Genomic DNA, 21738 nt, shown 5'->3' with positions numbered 1-21738 from the left:
GTGGCACCTCCAAGAAGAGCCTGACTTCATCGCTTCACACCTTTACTTCAGATCCTTATTGGCATTGCCCACAATATCTACAGGGCAACAGCAGGCCGGTGCACAATGCATAAAATGGGTGATTTTTCTTGCAAGACCCAGATGTGCAGTTCCTCTCTGCAGGATATTCTGGATGCTACAAGCTTTTATGAGTTCACAAGGAGACAGAGTTAACACAGATGTGCAGAGACTTGTGAAATACACTCTCTATGGTGCTCATGAAGATATAGAAGCTAAATGTCAATAGTATAATTTATTAACAAGCTGGAAAGTGATCAAAGACTAGACGTATTGCCGACAGCAGTTTGTCCTCAGATTTGTATTTAAGCCATTCTTAAAGTCTACCAGACCTTAGCTATAATGCTTTTTCAAAAGCTATTGTCTGTGCTTAAACTTACTGTGCTTAAGCTTCTTGTACTGTGGGACAATATTCAGTGCCAGCTGAAGTTTTTTATCCACAGTAGTATCCCTATGGGCAAATATGTGCTGTATTTCTCTTGTTCATGAATGTGTATTTCTAAAAGGTACATGACATGCCTTTGTCCATTCTGCCTTAAAGGAACTGTGTGGGTGTAGTAGGGTAAGTAAAAAGTAAGGAACCATCATAATGTGTGCTGAGGGTGATTAGTGAGAGAAACAGACTCTGAAAGGAGCTCGATGTAATGTGTGTGCCAGCACCTTTAATGTTGTACTGTCACATAAGAAAAAAAAAATTAAAGCAATTTGAAATGGACATAACTTTTTGCTGAATTAGACTGCTAATAATTTTTCACTGGGGTGAACTATTCTGTAATGCACAAGGTAAAAAGCATGTGGACTTTGTCCATAAAAATGTGCTGGAAATCAATGTTGAAGGCAGTTGACAAAATGCAAACGTGAACCCGTGCATTCTAGCACTGGTCAGAAACATGGAAATGCATCTTGTGAGGCAACTGATGTTACTAAAACCCTCAAAAAATGGGACCACTTTTCTCCATTTTGGCACTTGATTCTTGAACATTTGCAATGTGTCATTTTGCCACGGGGTGTCCCTAAAAACCTACTGTGAGATGTTGTGGTCTGTGTTTGTCTAGTCAAAAACTGTTTTCATAGTTAAAACCGTAATTTGGTAAAAAAGGTAAAGTGTGCAGAATAGTAGGTGGACAGACAAAAATGTCATGGGTCTGTTTCTGATAAGCTGAGGGATGAAATTCACATGCAACAATAAATGCCTTCCTATTGTTGAAGACAAATCCAGCAAGATAATTAGAAATAGTCTGACAATAAACAAAAAATACGAATTTGTAAATGCACACCATGTATTTATCTCTTCTGGATTGGACGTTTAAATGTTTTTATGTCCCAACTGCTATTGTATAAATCTGTAAAATACACCAATTATTATTTTCACTTTTGAGAACAGTCCTGTATATGAATTTAATCTCTTTTTTGATCAACAAAGCATTTTTTGGTGTACAGAAAGCAATGCAACTGCTCTGCACAACGTTAACCAGCATTAAGATATAAAAGATAATTCACCGTATGTCTCTTAGAGAATATCTTAGACATACCAGAACAAAACCAATTAAAAATGTATAATTTCACTCCTAAAATGAATTTTCATGAAGAATAATTTTGTTAAAGTTGTGAAAATATGAAATGCCCTTTTCACATCTCTTTTGGAGATCAGCATGATAATGCAGAGTCTCCTCTTCCACCATGCCAAAATCTGAAATCCAGGATGGGGAAAGGGAAAAGGAAGAGACTTGTTTCTCTAGCTCTGTTTCTGGAAGTTAAAATCTTCGTTTCTTTTCTGGCTTTAGGTGGGGATTGTATTTCAGAGGTGTTATTCACCCCTAACGTCTGAAAAGGCAAGCTGTATCCATGAGTGCTTAATAATGGCTGCTTGCCAAAAAACCCCGTTATTCACCCTTCACTGTTTCCAGAATATTAAACCTGTGCTAGTGGCTAGCAGGGAAGAGGACATTTTGTCTGCTTTCTCAGCTTGACTTTGGGAATACCTAAAGCAGCCTCTTTCAGAGGCTGTTTATATCCTGGCCATGAGCAGGCAATAGGAATCCCAGGGTTCACATGGCCTCCCTACCTTTTTTGCATCACTTTTTTTGAAGGCAGCACTCTGCTTTGTCCCTGTCTCTGCTATTCCAAGAAGAAGAAACGTGCAGCCAGAGGTACTGTGAAAATAAGAACTCCTGTATAAGAAAACATAAGAAGTATTTTCTCTCAAATGATTTTGTTGGTGAAATAAAGAAAAGCTTAATGAGCCTTGTAATAACTCTGATGTTTGAACTTCACAATGACTAATATGTTAGTCCTGGCATTAAAAATCAGGGGTGAGTTCAGACTGGAGTTTATCATGTGTGAGGCTAATGTTTGACACTGTCAAGGAACAAGTGTAGTGCAAAGAGTAATATTTATTCTGGATGATACAACTGGCACATAGTCTTGCAAACCATACATAAATTAGATGGGTTTTGGATAGAAGATAAGGTTTAATTAAAGGAAGCTATTTCCACAAGATTAAGTCAGTCTTATCTAACTCTTGTTTTGTTCTTGTCAGGCCTGAGAGATTGTGTGCCAATTGCTGGAGTTTTCATCAGTAAAAGTGTCTCTTTGGATATTGGTTTCTGGAAGAGATGAACCTCGTCAGAGTAGAGGTGTTCAGCTGAGCTCCCTGAGGTCACTGTCAGTCCCACCTGATCAGCTGTGGCAGTTTCAGAATACCCATCTCTCTCCTGGGGCTGGACTGGCAAGACTTGGCTGCTTGGCTTTTTCTCTGAAATCTGACCTGTAAGCATTGCTCTTGCTGCCTTTCCCTAAGGCTTTTGCATTAATCACTGGCAAGGCCTATGCTTCATGTGTGGGCCCAGGAGGTTTGGGTTAAAGGTGCTTTATAAGAATTCTTCAGAAGAATTTCACTCAAAACAACAATGGGTGGTGTTATTGCATGTGTCTGAGTGTGCCAGTTTATGATCCATCCTCCTGCTTCCATCCCCAAACAACTATGAAGAATTTAACCATTATTTGAACAAGTCATCTTTTTATCTGTCATGGTGTGGAGAGAGTGTTGTGTCACTTGAGGAGAACCTTGGCTTAACTCTCTCCTCCAACATAAAAGCTTTTCAAAAAGATGTAGCAACAGCTGGTCACTCAGTATTAATTTGTACTTAAAACCAGAAAGAAATATGAGCACCTTTCCTTGACTTTAGTAATATTTATTGAGAAACTGTGCTCTATATCATAAACCCGATACAGGAAGTTGTATTTTCATGGATAAGACGTATTCAAAAACCTCCCAAGATGAAACCAAGTAGAGAAATAATTTAAATTTCTATGAAAGCAGTGGTCATAAATATTTATATCAGCATTAACGGGGAAAGTGGTTTACTGATAATTTTGTACAAGATTTTACAATGCATCTTTTTAAAAATTATTTTTAGGAATATTTCTGGCCTCTGATTTTGTTTTGCCTTTAGAATTTCAGTCACAGACACCTGTAGGGACAACAGATGTTATGATCATCTTGGAAAGCAAGAGTAAAGGAAATAAAAGTGCTGAGATGTAAAAAAAGAGTCATGCTTCCTAGAAAGCTATTTAGGTAAGCTGGTACTGAGCCAGAAGTCAGTATGTCCATCACAGCTGCTTGGCTTCTGTCCTACAGAACTCCTGGCTCAAGGAAATCAGAGACATAGAATAGTTTGTGTTGGAAGGGACCTTAAAGACCACCTAGTTCCAGCTCCTCTTTCGTGGATAGGGACACCTTCCACTAGACCAGGCTCCTCAGAGCTCCATCCAGAGCTTGTTGAACGCCTCCAGATGTGGGAATGTTGGACACCTCCAGGTGTGGAAATTCCACAGCCTTTTTAGGCAATCTCTTCCAGTGCCTCATCACCCTCTGAAGAAGTGAATTCTTCTTGAAGACATTCAATTCCTGCCTATTCTCTAATTTAAACTTTCCCTCCTTCCGTTTAAGGTCATTCCCCCTTGCTCTATCACTACATTCCCTTGAGAAAAGTCCGTCTGCAGCCTTCTTGTAAGCTCTGTTTAGGTACTGGAGTCTCCCTGAAGCCTTCTCCATGAAAAAAATTCATCTTTCATGGACCTTAAACAAACATGGTGGTCTACTTTCTATCACATTTAAAATTCATTATATATTCCACTACAAATCTACCCTTAGTTTTGAACAGATATATTTCAAGTTAATTAATATTTATGTCCCTTTCTTCCTTGTTAGATCCTTATTAGGAGGACATTCAAGCATATTTGCAGTATAACAAAAAGAGAAAACACAGACATTCAGAAGTTACTTTAAAGTATTATATGGATATTTATTTTGATTAGATTTCTGCTTCATCTTCATTTTGAAGAGTGTATTTATCCATTTTTCATTGAAGTATCAGTAATTACCAAAGTTTTCTTTCGGTGCATACATTCTCTCATTTATGCTAATGCAGGTTATGTTACAAACAGAATCTGAAATAAAGCAAGGAGGTCACCTTCAAGGCATGATGCCTTTATTAAGTCAGTGGAAAAGGACAGAGATTGCTGTAAATGCGAGACTGAGAATTTGTTTAAAGTATTAAGAAACACATTCTCAAGTCCTAAGTGAACCTCTACTTGTGGCAGCATTAAAAAAAAAAAAAAAAAAAAAAAAAGATGAAGAAGGAGAAGGAGAAGGAGAAGGAGAAGGAGAAGGAGAAGGAGAAGGAGAAGGAGAAGAAGAAATCATCCATCCAAGTAAGCTTGGGAAATCACTTTGGAAGAGGAGGAATATACTTTTTAGAATATATCTCATGATAAAATACTAAAGCTATAACTTCCAGGAAGAAACACTAATTGATTGTAAACAGAAGGATGCATAAGAATTGTTTCTCTGCTTTAACACTGTATCACCATATTCTTTAGGGAGTGGTTTCTGATCCAGAAGTCTTGCAAATGCTGAGAGAATGTGTAAAACTTGAGTCAACATGGAAAATAAATGAACGTTGTGGCAGAAATTCAGGGTAACTTCCAAGTTTTAACAGCTGAGAGAGACAAAATTCTCAGTCTTTATGAAGAGGAAATTTTATTTATATTTGTGTGATTAACTGAAATAACAGGGTAATGTACAAGAAAAAAATTATACTTTTGGCTTCGTATGAAAAGAAGAAAGAATGCAAAGTATTTGTTTAAAAAATAGAAAAAAGAAAAGTTATGGAAATTCTGTGATTTGAATCTGTCAGTTCAATATAAGTTTGTAAGTGCTGCCCTGAGTTAAAAATGCTCTCCTGAATCAAAGAATGCATGCACAAATTATTACCTCACCTTCGATATTACACAGTTTCTGGGATGCTCTACATTACCAGCCACAGGACCCAGTAATATACTGATTATCTATTCCATGTTTCCGTTATTCTCCTGTTTTTAAAAACAGGCACAGGAGGGGATTTCCCAGCTTTGTCAGGAAGTTACAAAATGCCCCAGGACTCCTAAAATCACTGTGACAGCTCAAGCTGTATTAAGACACATGGAGATAGAAAGGGATACAGTGCTGTCAGATATCCAGAGGATGCCTACAGAACGTGATAGCCTCAGGGAGCAGTTACAAGGTTTGTTTCTGTCCCATCCCACCTCAGCCCCACCCCACAGGTTATTTAAACATGAACACTACTTAGCAGTGTAATTAAAATTGCTAAGGATTTCTATTCTGGTCCTGAGAATTAATTGCTTTAGAAGTCTGTGGTGAGTTGAATCTTGTTCTGTATGTGATTTTGTTGCTGCTGTTATCTGATACAGATTTCCCAAGAAACTGCCTTTAATGAAAAGGCTCATTTGGAACAGAGAATTGAGGAGCTTGAAACTACTATTCACAATGTAAGGGAAAATAATTATTTATGGAATTGTAGATACAATACAGGTGATGTTCATGGTTGATCCTGCAGGACCAACCCGACTGCTATCAGGAAACAACAGGCTGAGAGCAGTGGATGTCATTTACCAAGACTCTTTCCCCTCTACTCTGCTCTGGTAAGACACCACCTGGAGAACTGTGTCCAGTCCTGGGTCTACAACATAATAAGGACATGGACCTGTTGGAGTAAGTCCAGAGGAGGGCATGAAGATGATCAGAGTGGGCTAGAGACCTCTCCTACAAAGACAGGCTGAGAGAGCTGGGGTTCTTCGGCCTGGAGAAGGGAAGACTTTGGGGACATGTTTTGGCACCTTCCAGTACCGAAAGGGGACCAACAAGAGAGCCGGGGAGGGAGTTTTCACGAGAACATGTAGTGACAGGGTGAGGGGGAACGATTTTAAACTGGAAGACAACAGGTTTAGATTAGATACAAGTTAGAAATTCGTGACTGTGAGGGTGGTGAGACCCTCACAGTTGCCCAGAGAACGAGTTGCCCAGAGAAGTTGTAGATGCCCCATCCCTGGAAGTGTTCAAGACTAGTCTGGATGGAGTACTCAGCAACCTGATGTAATGGAAGGTGTCGTTGCGCATTGTAGGAGGTGTGGAACAAGATGGTCTTTAAAGTCCCTTCCAATTAAAACCACTGTGGGATTCTGTGATTTTAAGACTGTACCAAGCTTTTGACACTGTTACCCACAGAGATCTTATATCTTATATCCAGATCTTATTCCACCTGGAGTAGAAACGTCTTAAGAGGCACATAAGTCCCACCTGCCAGAAGGTGCGACATCAAGAAGTCATAAACAGGCTTTTTACTGCAGTGCTTGGTGGAAAGATGAGCAACAGTGGGCATCCATTGAAACCAGAAGGGTTCAGGCTGAATCTAAGGAAATACTTGCTTCTTATGATGGCAGTCTAGCAGCCCGCAGTCTTGGAGATTTTCAAAACTGGACTGGACAAAGCCCTGAGCAGCCTGACCTCAGAGCTGACCCTGCTTTGAGCAGGGACTAGAGACCCAGAGTCCATTCAGATGTGAATTATCTTATGGCTGTGTATCATCTAAGACCTGATGCTTCAAAGCTAAATATAATTGCACTGTTTTGGCAAGTTGTATTTAATATGGTTTAAGTTACTTGTGTGTACAGTTGTTTGCTAATAAATGGGACTAAAATAGAAAATGAAAACATTAATAAAGTTAATTTAAATCTTAAATTTACTTACAGTCATAGTAGAACTTGACTTTTAAATAAATTAACATTGATTTCTGCAGTATATCTTTCTTCTAGATCTTGTGGTTATAAATTCCGGTTTATCTTCCTTTTCTGCCTCAGCCTTCTCAAATCCTGCCAAGCTTATAAATATAATGCCACAGATTATAATATTAAATGGAGTGCATCTGATACGAAGAATACACTGTAGGCTGAAATAGCTCTGAGTAGTAAATTAACTTTAATCACACGCCTACATATGACGTGTAGTGAGTATTGGGAGCCCTGTTTTAGGCACATCATCTTATTTCTTCAGTTCTTTTGGTACCCTTTGGGGGCGATGCATCAACATGAAATCTATGGCGTTAGTATTGAAAAAGCTACTGTATACCAGAGGCTTACTGACTTGTTCTTTAGAGGCCTGACCTTTGATTATAGTAACACAGAAATTAGTACTGAAAAACCTGGTAAAGGAGGAGAGGGATGAGGTGAGAATTTTTGTACTTTAAAAGAGGTGTTTCAAATAATTTAGAAAGGACAGCCCTTTGAATGTTAACTGTAAGCATTTTAATCAAAAGACAGAGGTTTCTTTAAACTGAAGATTTCAAACCAGCTTTGCTGGAGACTGTGCAAAAGTGTTTGGATCTGTTCTTTGTTTTAGCTAAAGACCTGAAGGCCTCATGGTGGTAACTTGGTTACATAGTGCTTTATGCAACAGTTTTACAGTGATTTCTCTACCTGGTTATTGACATAGGTGTATAACTTAATAGAGGCCTAAGGCCATTATTGGTCTTGTTGTGTCCCAAACCATGATTTCTACCTTCATACACTCATAATGTTTTCTTTTATGTTATTGTGCACTGAAAACTTTTAGTGTTGATCAATGACAAACATTTTTGCCCTCGGGCATAATTACCAACCAAAAATTTACATGAATAAATGAAAATATTCCCAGAGATCTAAAAGATGGGATGTTAATTTACCTTCAGAAGAAACAAAAGTCACATTTCAGGGCTTTGCCAACTATCTTCAGTAAACTGAGTCAGGTCTTGAGTAAATGAGCTGCTTGGACATTACTTCTTCAGCAAAAGATTTGTGCTAAAAACGGAGTAAAAATTGAAATAAATTCTATAAATCAGCTCTTTTTTTTTTCCCCCTCAGCTGTTAATGTTTGATTATATTTATAGTTAGAGAGTGAACAGTTAGAACAGATGTCCAAAGTGGCACTAATGAAAGACACCATTGATTCTCTGGAAACTGAGATGAGAAGATTGACAAGAAAAGTACTGGATTCTGAAACTGAGCTGAGTTGACAGGAAGCTGAATATGCTTCTCTTTGGTAAGTAAAAGTATGTAATTGCATTAATTTGACTAGTAACATCAGCCTATGCTCACTGGTTTTTGTAACTGTTATATGGCTCAAAGGGAAAGGAATTTACAAAAGATGCTTATGAGCCATCCTGCATTTTGGAATGAAATTGTTTTCCTCATTGCTTATTTATATGTAAATGTTCTTGTCTTATTGATATGATGATACGGTGGAAACCATCTTCAGTGAAAATTCACTTGCTTTAGAGTTAGGAGCTTTCTATTAGAAACTACAGGGATTGAAGGGTTTTGGTAAATAGCATATGAATAATTTTATTTTCATTTTAACATTTTTTCTATGAAAACAGGCAAACATGCATAAACTAGTGAATGCCATGTTGTTGGTTTTAAAGATCCGTTTCTTAGTCTTGGAACCTTTTCATGAGAGGAAATAAAACTGAATCTTTGCATAGGGCTTATGGTCTGCTGCTCAACTGGAGTTCCCAGCCAAGTTCAGAAGCATTGTAGGACTAGAGTCAATCAAAGCCTTTGGGGAATAAAACATATGTCAGTGAGTGCTGCTTTATAATAAATTCTCAGATTTATGAACACTGTTGAATTGCTGAAAACTAGTTGCTGCTACCAAAAGATCTTTTTCTTTACACCCCTAAACCAAACCAATAATTCTTTTCAGTTTCTTGAACAGAAGAATTCTCTCAGTATGAAAATCATTATTATTACTACATTTGAACAGATAACTTGGTTATAACCTGAAACAGGTCAGGTATTCCAATGGATGTCCCAGGAGATGATTTTTATTTTAATTATTTTTGTGCCTTTTTTATAATCACCTGTTGCAAAGAATTCTTCTTACTTTTCTTTAATCCTTTACACGATTATTCAGAATTTAATATACTGAAATTAAAGTTAATATTAATAAAATATCCCAAACAGTCTAAAATAGAAAAATCTCATTTTTTCCTATCTTTTGCAACTTTAGTGAACTTTCCAAAAGAAAAAAAAAAAAAAAAGAAAGAAAAAAAAAATCAGTGTCTGAATTCTCCTGTTTAATGCTTCTGCTTTTCCAGCTTATTGAATGAAAAGACAGAACTGAGGCTTTCAGGGATTCAGTGAAGCCTTGTGAAGAAAAAACTTGAAATGCAACTTAGCCAAGAGAAAATTATGCATTTAGATGAAAAAACTGGTGAGTGACAGATCCGATTTTTATAATAAAATTCAATAGGCTAATTACCATATTCTGCAGTCATCTTTTTTTTTTAATGGGTTGAAAGAAAAGGCATTGAATGCAAATAAATATACTTCTGAAAGTTTTAACATTTTGAATGCAGAACTCTTGTTTTCTTTCATTATTGACAGGTTTTTGCATTTTAAAGTTATGTGGCAGAGCTCTGGCAAGTATAAGTTTCAGTGACAACACATGCTGTCAGCTGAACAGCGTGTGCTGGTAGCAGTGTGCAGTGTCTGAGCATGCCAGTTATATTTGTGATTCCCTAAGGCAGTGGTAGCACTTCTGAGCACCATAAAACACTGATGGTGGAAATCAGGAAAGCATGCTTTATAGTATATTGCAGAATATATCCTGTACTGTATGTTGCACCTTTTTTATATTATGGGACTAAAGGAAATGGATACAAGGATTATTATTCCTGTACTGCCAAGGAATATGTTCTTCCAAAACTACAGCTGTAGAGTGGTGATACTTTCCCTAATGCAGAGCAAGATACTGCTTGTCTTCTTTACAGCAAGGGCACGTTGGTGGCTCATGTTCAACATGATGCCCATCAGGACACCCAGCTTTCCTGCCAAGCTCCTCTCCAGCTGGGTGGCCCCCAAGGTGTACTGGTGCCAGGGGTTGTTCCTCCCTAGGTTCAGGAATTCTCTTTATTGAACTTCGTGAGGTTGTTCTCAGCCCATTTCTGCAGCTGGTGAGAGTCCCTCTGGGTGTCAGCATGACCCTTTGCCACTCCTGCCAGTTTATTACCTCCTCGGTAATATCAGGAAAACAGTCTCTTACTTCATCTATGATTACATGCTGCAGTCTACGTGTTGCTTCTGTCTATAGGAATTCTGCTTAGACTTTTGTTATAAATTCCAAAGAAAGTTATTTTTAATGATCTAAATATTTGCTCTTGAAAAACAGATTTGTTCTGAGCCATGCAATTTAAGGCCCTGATCTAAAGAAGACTCCAGTTCCATAAATATAATTTATAGATTATTATTACTATATTTTTAAAAGGTGTATGCTTCAGTGCTTTCTTGAAGGGCAACTTTTGCCTTGTGCTTTTATGCTTTAGAAGGGTACTATAAGAATTTTAATTTCAAATGGCTTGAATTAATAAAAATTGAGATGCTTCTGATTGCATCCAGGTAACTTTTCAAGATAAAGTCTTGTACAACAAGAAGAGATCTGTGCTTCGAAAGAAACCATTGCACAACTTCATGTGGAGAGGTCATCTTTGCAAGACTGTGTGAAAGGAAGAGAGAGGATTTAGACTATTGCTACTTTTCAGGAAAGCCTGGCAATTAAGGTGTGTTCGAATATTCAAATAGTCACAAAAGCTAAATAGGGAAAGGATCTGTTGGGGTATCAGTCCTGTACTGGTACCTACAGCAGTGCTGTGTGCTGGTCTAGTTCTACTCCAGTTTAAGGGCAACAATAAAAACTCATGTCGACTCCAACAGCAGTAGGTTTGACCTGTGCTGATCATCCAGCTGAGTTCTAGTAATTTGGCACAGAAGAAATTTCTGAACTGTGCAGTTCAAGACAGCCTTTCTGCAGTTCTTTTTCCTTCTTCTGTTCACTTTCTCAAGCAATAATTCTCAGAAATTCTGTGTCTGTTCTCCTAATACGTGTGGCTGTATTTTTCCTGATTGGGACATAACCACTTGATTAATTAGCATGCAAGCAATTCCATAAGAATTAAATTACTTAATTTTTTTTATCAGTCTTCCACTTATTAAAATACAGGCTTTTTAAAAACTGTAATGCAAAAAGAGATGGAGCTGATTGAGCTCTGCCTGTTAAATGGGACAGGCTGGGGTTTTTTTGACAATCTAGCTGCTAAATAAACCATCTGCTTTTTTCTTTTTAACTGCTACATTCCTTTACAGACATTTTTCTTCTTTCAAAGAAGACTTAGCATTATTTATAAGTAAAAACCATATTTTTTCACAAAAGAAAAATTCGGTTTATAAAAATGCACATAATTTACAGTTCACATAGCCTTTAAAAACTAGTTAATAAAGCCACAAACCTTTGATACACACTAATTCTTTTTTTTTTTTTTAAGGTACAAGCAGTATACCTAAACCTTATGGAAAAAACATTTCTTCATAGATACTATATAAAAAACTAGCAAAGTACCAAACTGAGCTTGATGATATGAAGTTGAAAGCTCAGGATTCAAAGAGAGATACTTTCAGGCTGAAGTCTAAAGTGAGTGTACAAATCAAAACTGTTGCTTTTTAACTAAAAATGTGAATTTTAGGTATCTCCATAGAAAATTGTGCTTCCTAACCAAAACTTATTTGCATTGTCTTAATTTAGTTTTAGTAGTTTGAACATATTTTCATGGCTTTTTTTGCAGTAAAATATTATGGTAGAATATTTCATTGTGGTTATATATATACACACACGTGTGTATATTAAACTTAAAAAATCAGGGAATAATACAGAGACTAAGAACTCTTTTGTCTTTATTACTTTATAGAATTAAAGCAAAAATAAATATTACTGGACTTTATTGCTAAACTTTATATGTCTAATGTTAAGCTAGCCATTCTTAACAGATGTCTATTGATCATTAAAATGTTCTCGTCTTGAACAAAACTCTGGTTCTTGAGAGGTCTCTCAATGTTTCCACTAAATGGCAAAATTTTCAGTGGAAAGAGTATATCCAATACCATATCTGTAGGTCTATAAATATCCCTGCTTTTTGGAGCTTACTGTAAATTATTAAAAAAACAAGCTTTATGTGTTTGGAGAGAGAACTGCGAGCTCTTGAGAATTATCACAAAGCCTGTGAACAAGGAGAAGGTTGGGATGCAAAATGCCATGAAGCAGAAACAGGCTTTTCCTGTTAGACTGGCACTGAGCAGTGCAGTCTCAGAGCCACAGTTGGAAAGGGAAAATAGAGTCCCTTGAAACACAGATGGAGCAAGTGAGTTGAAATCATTCTTTCCACAGTTCACCCTTGAAATGATCTGGCAATATTTTAAAATTATGTTTAATGCCACTTCTATTTCAGGGAGATTTTCCAGCATGAGCTGTATGCATTTTACTTTATATAACAATATGATCAGAATTCCACTAGTCACACATGGGGAAAAAAAATCTTAAAAATAAAAAATTGAAGGAAAACAAAAGAATTAGATGCTCTCATGGTTTGGAATCACACAACCCCACATACCTTAATCATATCAAGTATGTTGTCACCTTTGTCATGTTTCTGTCCCTGGTCTTCTTGCTTTGAGTTTCTTAGCCTTCTTTCCACTGTTTTAGATGTCCCAAAGAGCCTCTTCCCACTTGAAAATCTGAAGAACTTAAAGAAAAATTCATATCTTGTCTTTGGAAATACGTCGTGAGCATATAAACATGGTTTGGGGATTCTCCAATTTTTGTTGCAGATCATTTCTGCTTCCTGAACATCACATAAGCTGCTGAGGCCTACTCAAGAACATTAGATACTCTAGAAGAACCCAACTGTTGCTGTTCAGAAAGTGGATGTGAACACAGTAATAACAACACAGCACAGAAGGGTGGAGTGACAGATTTTGACATTCCTTTAAGATACAATAAAACTGGTACATGGTTCTAGTTTGTCCAACAAGACTGAAAACAGCAGTCATATCATCCTTCTAATTCCTTCCCTCATGACTGCTATTAAGTATAGGAATAAACAGGCCTCTTCATGAACACTATGTCAACATGTTGGGTCAGAATTCCAAATGTCATATTCCAGTTCATGCAGTAAGGCAAATATCTAAGACACAGAAGTTTGTATTCAAACATCCTAATGTGCTCATCAGTACTTAGTGTTCCTTCTGCTTTTTTTGTTTTGTTTTGTTTTTTGGTGAGACAAAGCTAGAATTAATGTGATGTGCTCCCATAAAATAATCTCTTTGGATGTCATTTCTGGTAAATCCTTCAAGCAAGTCACAGTTAACTTCCTGTATTCATTCTGCCACCCACTGAAACTTAAAGAGTTGAAAGTGGCTGACCAGGAATATCACTGGGCAAAGTACAGGCATTTTTCAAAAAGGAAAAACCTAGGTTATGTTAATTTTAAACGTACAAAATTCTTAATGCTTTTAGTCAGACCTGCTGCTGCCTTGTGGACTGCACTTTAATGTGACCTCTTCATCTCTTAGTCATGCCTGAATTTATTTACAGGTGACAGTAGTATAAATATGACTCCAGAATCTCAGCATTCACAGATCATCTACATACAAAACCAAATTTTATGGCTAAACTAAGAGGATCTCATCTGAAAATAAAATGTGGTTCATGGTAGAATTTTCAACCTTATTAACTCTGCAAAAGGAGTAGAATTCTAGAAGGATAGTTTAAAATGCCAGTAGTTAATTTTAGTGTCAGAAGCAAGAACTCTTCTAGCTTTTATATACAGGAGTTATTTAAAGAAGTAACATTAAAGTTTACTGTAGAATATATTACTGCTGCCTCTTAAAATTTGCCACAATTACATAGAGATATTTTGTAGGATTTTGGAAACTTTTAATTTTTTTAGTAGAGTTTCATATTGCTTTACTGTAGCATTTAACAACAGAAGCAGCATACGAGTCTCCTATTTCTGTCTTAAGCAACTCTCTTGTGAAAATGGGCAGAGGGCCTCAAAACATACATTAGGAGAGAGTCTCTGTACTTGCAAATGTCACATCTGCACCAGAACTTTGCATTAAACTAGATGCAAATCAAAGAATGATTAAATTAGCATTTAATTTCCACAGCAGAGAAGGTAGAAAGTGTATGTGAAATATATTAGAAAAATAAGTTTATGTTAATGTTATACTTTGGGGATCCAAATACACTTTAGGATCATGAATGATCACTTTTTCAATTTTTAAAATGTTTAATTTGGGATTTTTCAGGGGCTTACTCCTCAAGGGGACTGACTTGTACACTGTTTAAAAAGGACAGTGCCTCACTGCTTTGCAGGGCTTCACTATGACCACTCATAAGTCAGGGCTTAAAATTACTGTTGCTTTGAAGAAAGATATCTTCAATTTTACATCTTGTCACTAAGTAAGAAGAATAGCTGGAGCTATTTATTAGCAATACTTGGTGTGGACTTCAAAATGATTGACAGTTTTAGGAAGTATCAATATCTTTAATCTTAATTTCCCTTAGAAATCAGTTTTTATTGACCTTGATTTTTACAAAAACTACAAAATTAATGTGGGATATGAACATTTTTTAAAATTCAGTTTGGATAAACTTTGAAAGTTGTTCATACACATTCAGATTATTCAGGTATTTTCAGTATGATTCTATTACTGACCTGTCCATCCTCTGCTCCAGCTGACATAATTTCTTGTTCTTTATAGGCTTCCAGCAGTCTCTTTGAACCTTTACGCCTTTTGGAAGCACAGTGGGTAAAGCTGCTGTTTGCCAGTTGGTTATGCATTCCAGGCTAATGTGTTTGTATCTTTTGTATCCTTGTGAAATCCTCCATGATTCTTTTGACAGGGAAGAGTTCCAGCATATGACATTTATCTGAAACTTTTATGAGATCTAATATGGCTAAGCCTCCCTGGATCCTTCTGTGGAGGGGATTGCTGGGACTGTGGAGAAGAGCAACAATTTTGGGAAAGAAAACTGCAGAAATGCAGTTGGAGAGTTGGAGAAAAGTCTGAAGTCAGGAAATTTTCACTGATTTTTTTGTATCTTTCAACCAGTAGTCTTTCATTAGCCATGTATAACTTTCAGATAAGGCTCTTATTTTACACAGTATTCCAGTGCAGAATCTGCGTTATTAGATTGCAGCATATTTATATTCACAAGTGGAAACTAAACCTGATTCTGAATAATATTGTTCTTTTAATGTTTCTAATACTGTTTATTTTCCTATATCTTCTTCTGTCTACAGTTTTCAGTAAACTTTTGTTCTGAAATACAAATGTAGAATATCAAAACTGTTTCTCTGCAAAGGAATTAGTTTTTTGCATGACAGATAATAGAAAATGGGACCTTTCAGAATGAAGAAACCTTTCAGTTTAGTTTGGTAAAAGAAAAAAAAATTACTTTTGTTTTGATAAATGACAAATAGGTTTTCTTGCTTTTTTTTTTTTTTTTCTTTTTTCCCCCTTCTGTTGGCCTATGATCTGAGTTCTTCCAGTATCTTCCTCCTTTGAACACACAAATGGTTATATTCTGAAATTTCTGAGAAATGTGCTGGAGAGGTGGAGAGTTTGTTAAGATGTCTCAGTTCATAGATTTCCCATGACCTTTGGCTGAGCATTATTGTGCTTAATGTAAACCAGGCTTGAGTAAAATACAGATAAAAGTTTTGCAGCACTCCAAACAGACCCAGTTCGTCAGACTATAATGCATACATGAAAAGATGAAGGGAAAATAGCATCCAGCTTACTTATGCTAAGATTAAAACAGGCAGTTTCTTTGTCTCTACAGCGGACCCAATACTGATTTTCCTGATTCTCAGTCTCTGGAATTATTTTTTTAATGTGTGTGTGTAGCTATGTCTCAGGTATGTCCATTGTTCCCACTGCAGTGGAATGTACTAGGTTTTTTGGGTATTCTTTTTTTGATTCCTCAAAGATACATAGATATTTAATCTCATTGTTTGGATTTTATTCATTTTCCCTTTTCCCCCAGCTGATTCTTTTTGCTCCTGTAAGTAAAATAAGTGTAATCTCACTTTGCTGGTGGTGCTGGCACTGGTTTGTAGTACCACATGTTATTTCCTGTGTGCAAACAGTTAATCAATAGCTTCTTGCCTCAACAGAAATGAAACTTCCTTCCTTCCTCTTCATTAATGATTCTGTCTACAGAATCCATTGATCCATATATTTCATAGCATTTTGTCATTTGTATCGAGTACATTTATATTAAGATATATACATTGGATGATTTTATAAATCTGACAGAGGATATTGACTGGGAAGAAATAAAACTAATCATCCATCTTGGAGTGAAAACAAATTCTGTCATTGATCCCAGACTTCCTTTTTTATTTTTATCTTTTTTTTTTTTTTTTTTTAAGGAATACCCCACTAGAATGCCAGAAAGCTTGATACACATACACCTGAACCTTTAAAATCGTTGTTTATCTGCAGAACAAGTGGGAGTCAAACCATTCTGAAACAGAGCTGCTGAGGAAACAACTGGGAAATGAAGAAACATCTATGAAAAAACTGGAATCTTTGCTTGTGTCCAATTGTGAGAACAAATTCTGGTCACAGAGAGCAAAGCAAGAGAAAGACTCTGAAATTCAGTTTCTCAAGGAACAGCTTGCTTTAGTAAAAAATAATCTGTGAGTAAATAACCAGGAGAGTATTGCAGTTTTTCTCATTTTTTTGAAGTGTATTTAAACAGAGGTGGTTTCATATCTAGCTACATTTTCAAATGACCTACGTACCTTGATTACATTAATAGCAGAAGATACCAAAAACCTGCTTGGGATTTCTCAGTTAAACTGTAATAGACTCTTCTTCATAGTGTTATATTTTGCTCCAAAAAATGTTCTTAATCTCAGTTGCATGATATAGCTGCCCTTTTAATTTTGAATAATTGCATGTGGCTACATGCTTGGAGAATTACAGTAGCTATCTAATTACTGTGTATGGACTTCACACTGCTGTGCAGAATCAAGATTTTACTCACCTCAGAAACAGAGCAGCTCAGTTACAGTCAGAACTGGATATCACCAAAACACAGCTGCGGACTGAGCACTTTGATAGGAAAGTATATTTTTGTATTGTGCTTCCTGCAGCTAATTGGGGTGAAATGCAGTATAGTACTAAGGCTAATTAGTCAGATAAAGAACAAAGTTTGGATTTACACTGCTGTACATCTCCTATGTGTTCGGAGACTATTCATGTCACTAAATTTAGTCTGTTCAGCTGTTACACAAGATGTCTAGATTAGTTGTGTAGGTTGCCTGTATAGTCAACAGAATGAGACAGTGATATTAACTACCCTCTGGAATAGCCCAGTTTAGGATGAGATGGGTCACTTTCCTGAAGGTGCTCATCTCTCTTCACTCATTTATACTGATGCCTGTCTTGATCTATAGTGAAAATCCAGGTGACTAGTCATTTATACAAGTGCTTTATCACCTACTAGTTCTCTGCACCCTCTGGAATGATTTTAGCCTGTACCAACCCCCATTTTCCCAGGTACTACCTGAAGTGCTATGGATGGTTCCCAAATGGCAGTATGACACTTTTTTTTTCTTTTTCTTTTTTTTGATTTCGCAAGAAGAGAGTTTAACAACATGTAGGAACTATTTCACATTATTTGGCCACAGCACCAGAGAGTGTTCTCTGTCCTGCTTCATGCATTAATTTATCTATGTAGTCTTGGTGTCTTACATAGTTTTCTTATCTTTGAAACAACAATACTTCTCTATTTCATGGATGTATTGAGGATAAAATATTACAGTTCAGGGTATTATTTTGGATATGTAAAGGAGAGAGCTAAAAGAAGCAGAGTTGATGTGATTATAGCACAGGTCCAAGAACGAGGTGTCTTGTTTAACTAGTAAATTGTTGATATTCTGTTCTCTTATAAGTAAGGACGAGGGGTCTGGAGAGGACATCTCTGCTTTCATGGAAAGTAATTCGACCAGCTTCTTAGAGGCAATCTATTTTTCTGGCACTGGCAAGTGAAAACCAGAAAATTTGCCATGTACGAAAAATACTGTCATTAAAGTCAATGTCATGTTAGTACATAATGGAAGCAACAGCTGTGAGTAGTGACTGGTTTGGTTTTGTTGTTAGATTGAAGAAGGGGTATGTGCTATCCTTTTTATAACAGTGGCTAGACTAGTCATACTGATTTACTGCCTTGGTGCAGAATGGAATAATGCCTGAAATTAGGAGGTGGAAGTGCCAAAATTGTCAGGTGTCATTGAATAGGCACTAAAACAGTGATACCAGGAGGCTTGATGCATCAGTCTGGCTTTATCAGCCAGGAAAAGCACCTCCCCTCCCATCCCTCTGACTGCAGAAGCAGTTTGGACTCCTGTGGAAACAACAGGTTTTAGTTATTGTCCTCCCCTGGATGTGGTGAGCAAGCACAGGGACTGTTGGGATTGCTGGGCTGCTGTTGCTAGAGCAAATCCTTTTGTCATCCCTAGATCCAGCTCCCTGAGCCAGTGCTGAGTGTGGTCATTGCCCAGCAGGCTTTAGTGACCTGCTTCAGTGGTCCACTCCACGGGTAGCTCTGTGGTAATGGCTGAGCCACACTGAAGCCCAGGGGCTGTTGTAGCCACCCTACCTCTAGCTTCCCAATCCAACACAGGCTAGATTCTCCTTGTGTAAACAACTGACAGACTGAAACCAGGATCCCAGGGGAGTTCGTACCTTCAAAACTTTCCAATGGATTATCCAATCCCACATACTTCCTTTCCATACAGCCAGATGCAGGAGTTGTGAGTTGATCCAATATCCAGGCCCCATCTCTTGCACTCAAAATGACTGGACTTCCATTTTGCAACTTTCCCAGCATCTCTTAAATACTCATCAGTTTCAGGGCACTTCAGTAGACTCTATTCCACTGGCCTTGCCAACTCAAACAGCACAGGAGCACCACAAGCAGCACTGTTCTTACTTTGGAATAACCTTAAAATTAGGCTTTTCTTCCCTGGAGATGTTTACAGGTTTTAGTTTTAAACCTGCAGTTGCCATGGCTATCTTCAGTCTTTCAGGGAAAATTGAGACAATGGATATTGAAATTAGTAGAAATAGATCTCAGTAAGGGAATAATACAAAGAGATTCACTAATCTGTCTTTCAGAGAAGCATATGATGAAAACTACATTTCCTTTTAAAATAAAATTTAGAAGCTGACAATCTTAGGACAAAAAGGGCTTGTACTGACTATGAGATGGTTTTAAATTTTTTTGAAAAAATGTTTTGTCTCAGTAAAATAATGTTTATTTAGGGAACTTCAGGAGCTTCAACATCAGAGTTGTACAAATTCACATCAGTTAAGCTCTACATTAAAAATATCATGACCTCAACATTCCCATCATCGATCTCCTGATAGGTCTCTGGACTAGTCCCTGGAAGGCTAGGTGTTTCCACAGCATTTAAGTTCCAAACACAGGGTGGAAAATAAAAATAAAAGCATGAACTCTGACACTTCTTGTTGAAATATCAACTGAATTCCATGGAATTACATTCATGCAAGAAAAGTTACAAGATTCAGGACCACAATCTTTTGATGATGCTCCTTTTATTTTGTTTTACTGAATTGTATCAAACTAATCATCAGCAACTACTTGTACTGGGATGCTGTAGTTAAAAGTTCTTAAAACAGTAATGGAAATAATGCTACAGAAAATCTCAGCTTGTCACTGTTTTGTACAAAGTGTAGATGTAAATATTTTCATCTTTCTTACATAAAAGGTCTTAGCTATCTGGTCTTTCTTCTAGTTTTCAGAGTAGTTTTTACTCTATATATGCCCATTTTTTTTACAAGAAACATAATGCATTCTCAGTCTTCAAGTACTCATAGTCCTGAGGAGGAGCAAGCCCAGCTTTCTTTTTAACAATTAATGGAACGGAACTCCCACAACATGGAGCTACTCCCGGCAGTTTCAGTCTCAGCCTCGCTTCCTATTTGGTAGCTGCAAGCTTGTTGCATCACATGTTTGTGATAGATTGATGGCAGCATGCATTAAAAAAATACTGCCAGCTGAGGAGGGAAAAAATCTCAGTTCATGACCTGCTTTTGAGATGATTATGTACTTCCAAGTTTAATTTGTTCACTGAGATTATTATCTTTGGCACTTGACTAATCTTTGCTATCAAAGGCTCCTCTAAGTATTAAAAATGGGTCCCAGTAATATGAGACAAGTTTCCTCAGATCAGCGAGCTGGTTCTGGTGCCTTTAGGAAGAAAGCACAGCTGTGCAAGACAGTTGTTTTTTAGCTACTGCCAGTCCTTGATAGCAAGTACAAGGAGTCTTCATTCCTCTGATAGAACTGTGTCTACTCAGTTTCATCTGAGTACAGTGTAGTTCTTAACTTTGTTGAAAGAAACATTGTGTCATTTGGAACAGTTTCATTTACTTTTAATTACCATTACACTTTCTTCTGTTTTTGATAGTTACAAAGAAAAGAGGAAACAATCCATGTAGTCAGCACACTGATACTAACAATTATGGTGCTTTTTCTATTTGCATTACTCCCTTTTCAGGGTGATAAAATTCCATTCTAAGTAGTAAACTTCTGACTAAATAACAAATGAAGACTAATCTTCTACAAGCTAGATTAGGAATTCAATTCCTATCTTGCTTGATGTTTTTTATTTTTTTTTTCCTGGTTTTGTGGGGGATTTTAGCTTGGTGTTTTGTTGCTTTGGTTTGGGTATCCTGGTTGGCCTTATGTGACTTTTCCACATTCCTAGGGTACAATGAGTTTAAAGACTGAAAACGAAGTAAGTGAGTCAGGTTTATTTAAGATTTTCAGACTGTTTTAAGCTAAGTTTTTCTTAATTAAATCTATGCAGCTTGTGCATGGCAGTGAAAATTTTTCTTCTGCTTGGTTATTTTCCATTTTTGAGAATTCAAGATATATAATTCATATATAATAACTAATATAATTCCTAACTTTTTTCCACATCCAGGTTTTTGTTAAACTTTTATTTTTTGCTGCCTGGGAAGAACTGAGGTTGTTCCAGACTTACAGAATCCTGGAATCACAGAATGGTTTGTGTTGGAAGGGACATTAAAGACCATCTAGTTCTAACCTTCCACTGGACCAGGTTGTTCAATTCCCCTGAACACTACTTAGTTGTTTATGCTAGATGGTTTGGGATTATTTTCATTAAAAAAAAAACCACCAAAAAACCCAAAAAACCATGCAGTTAAAATAATAACTGAAACATTGGCAGTCTGTGCTACACTTTAAAAGCTTAAATGGAAAGAATTTATCAGGTTTGTGTAGTGAAGTGATATAGAAATGAATTAAATGTTAAGAAAGACTCTCCTAAAGCAGAGCAGAGACCTGAATCTGGAAATGTCTGCTTTGTATAAGTGATTTACTTTTGATTTGCATATTTGCTTTAATGT

At 36.8% G+C, this 21738-nt stretch overlaps 1 protein-coding gene across 1 annotated transcript; it reads left to right on the top strand.

Annotated features, from left to right (window-relative positions):
- Positions 1-4430: 4430 nt before the first annotated feature.
- Positions 4431-19738, top strand: TSGA10 (testis specific 10). The gene is given in 18 exon segments (XM_066177299.1): positions 4431-4524; positions 4527-4665; positions 4749-4773; positions 4942-5021; positions 5023-5113; positions 5450-5618; positions 5807-5889; positions 8322-8473; positions 9531-9646; positions 10831-11012; positions 11801-11905; positions 12448-12539; positions 12541-12580; positions 12582-12623; positions 16771-16973; positions 17296-17404; positions 18801-18880; positions 19606-19738. Coding segments are annotated over 18 exon segments (1887 nt in total). The 5' UTR covers positions 4431-4478.
- Positions 19739-21738: the final 2000 nt, after the last annotated feature.

The sequence above is a fragment of the Chamaea fasciata genome, unplaced genomic scaffold (genome assembly GCF_029207755.1).
Source record: "Chamaea fasciata isolate MVZ Bird 193981 ecotype frontalis unplaced genomic scaffold, bChaFas1.0.hap1 SCAF_2, whole genome shotgun sequence".
NCBI classification, from domain to species: Eukaryota; Metazoa; Chordata; class Aves; order Passeriformes; family Sylviidae; genus Chamaea; species Chamaea fasciata.
Note: the sequence above shows the minus strand (reverse complement) of the source record. Positions and strands in the feature narration are given on the sequence as shown.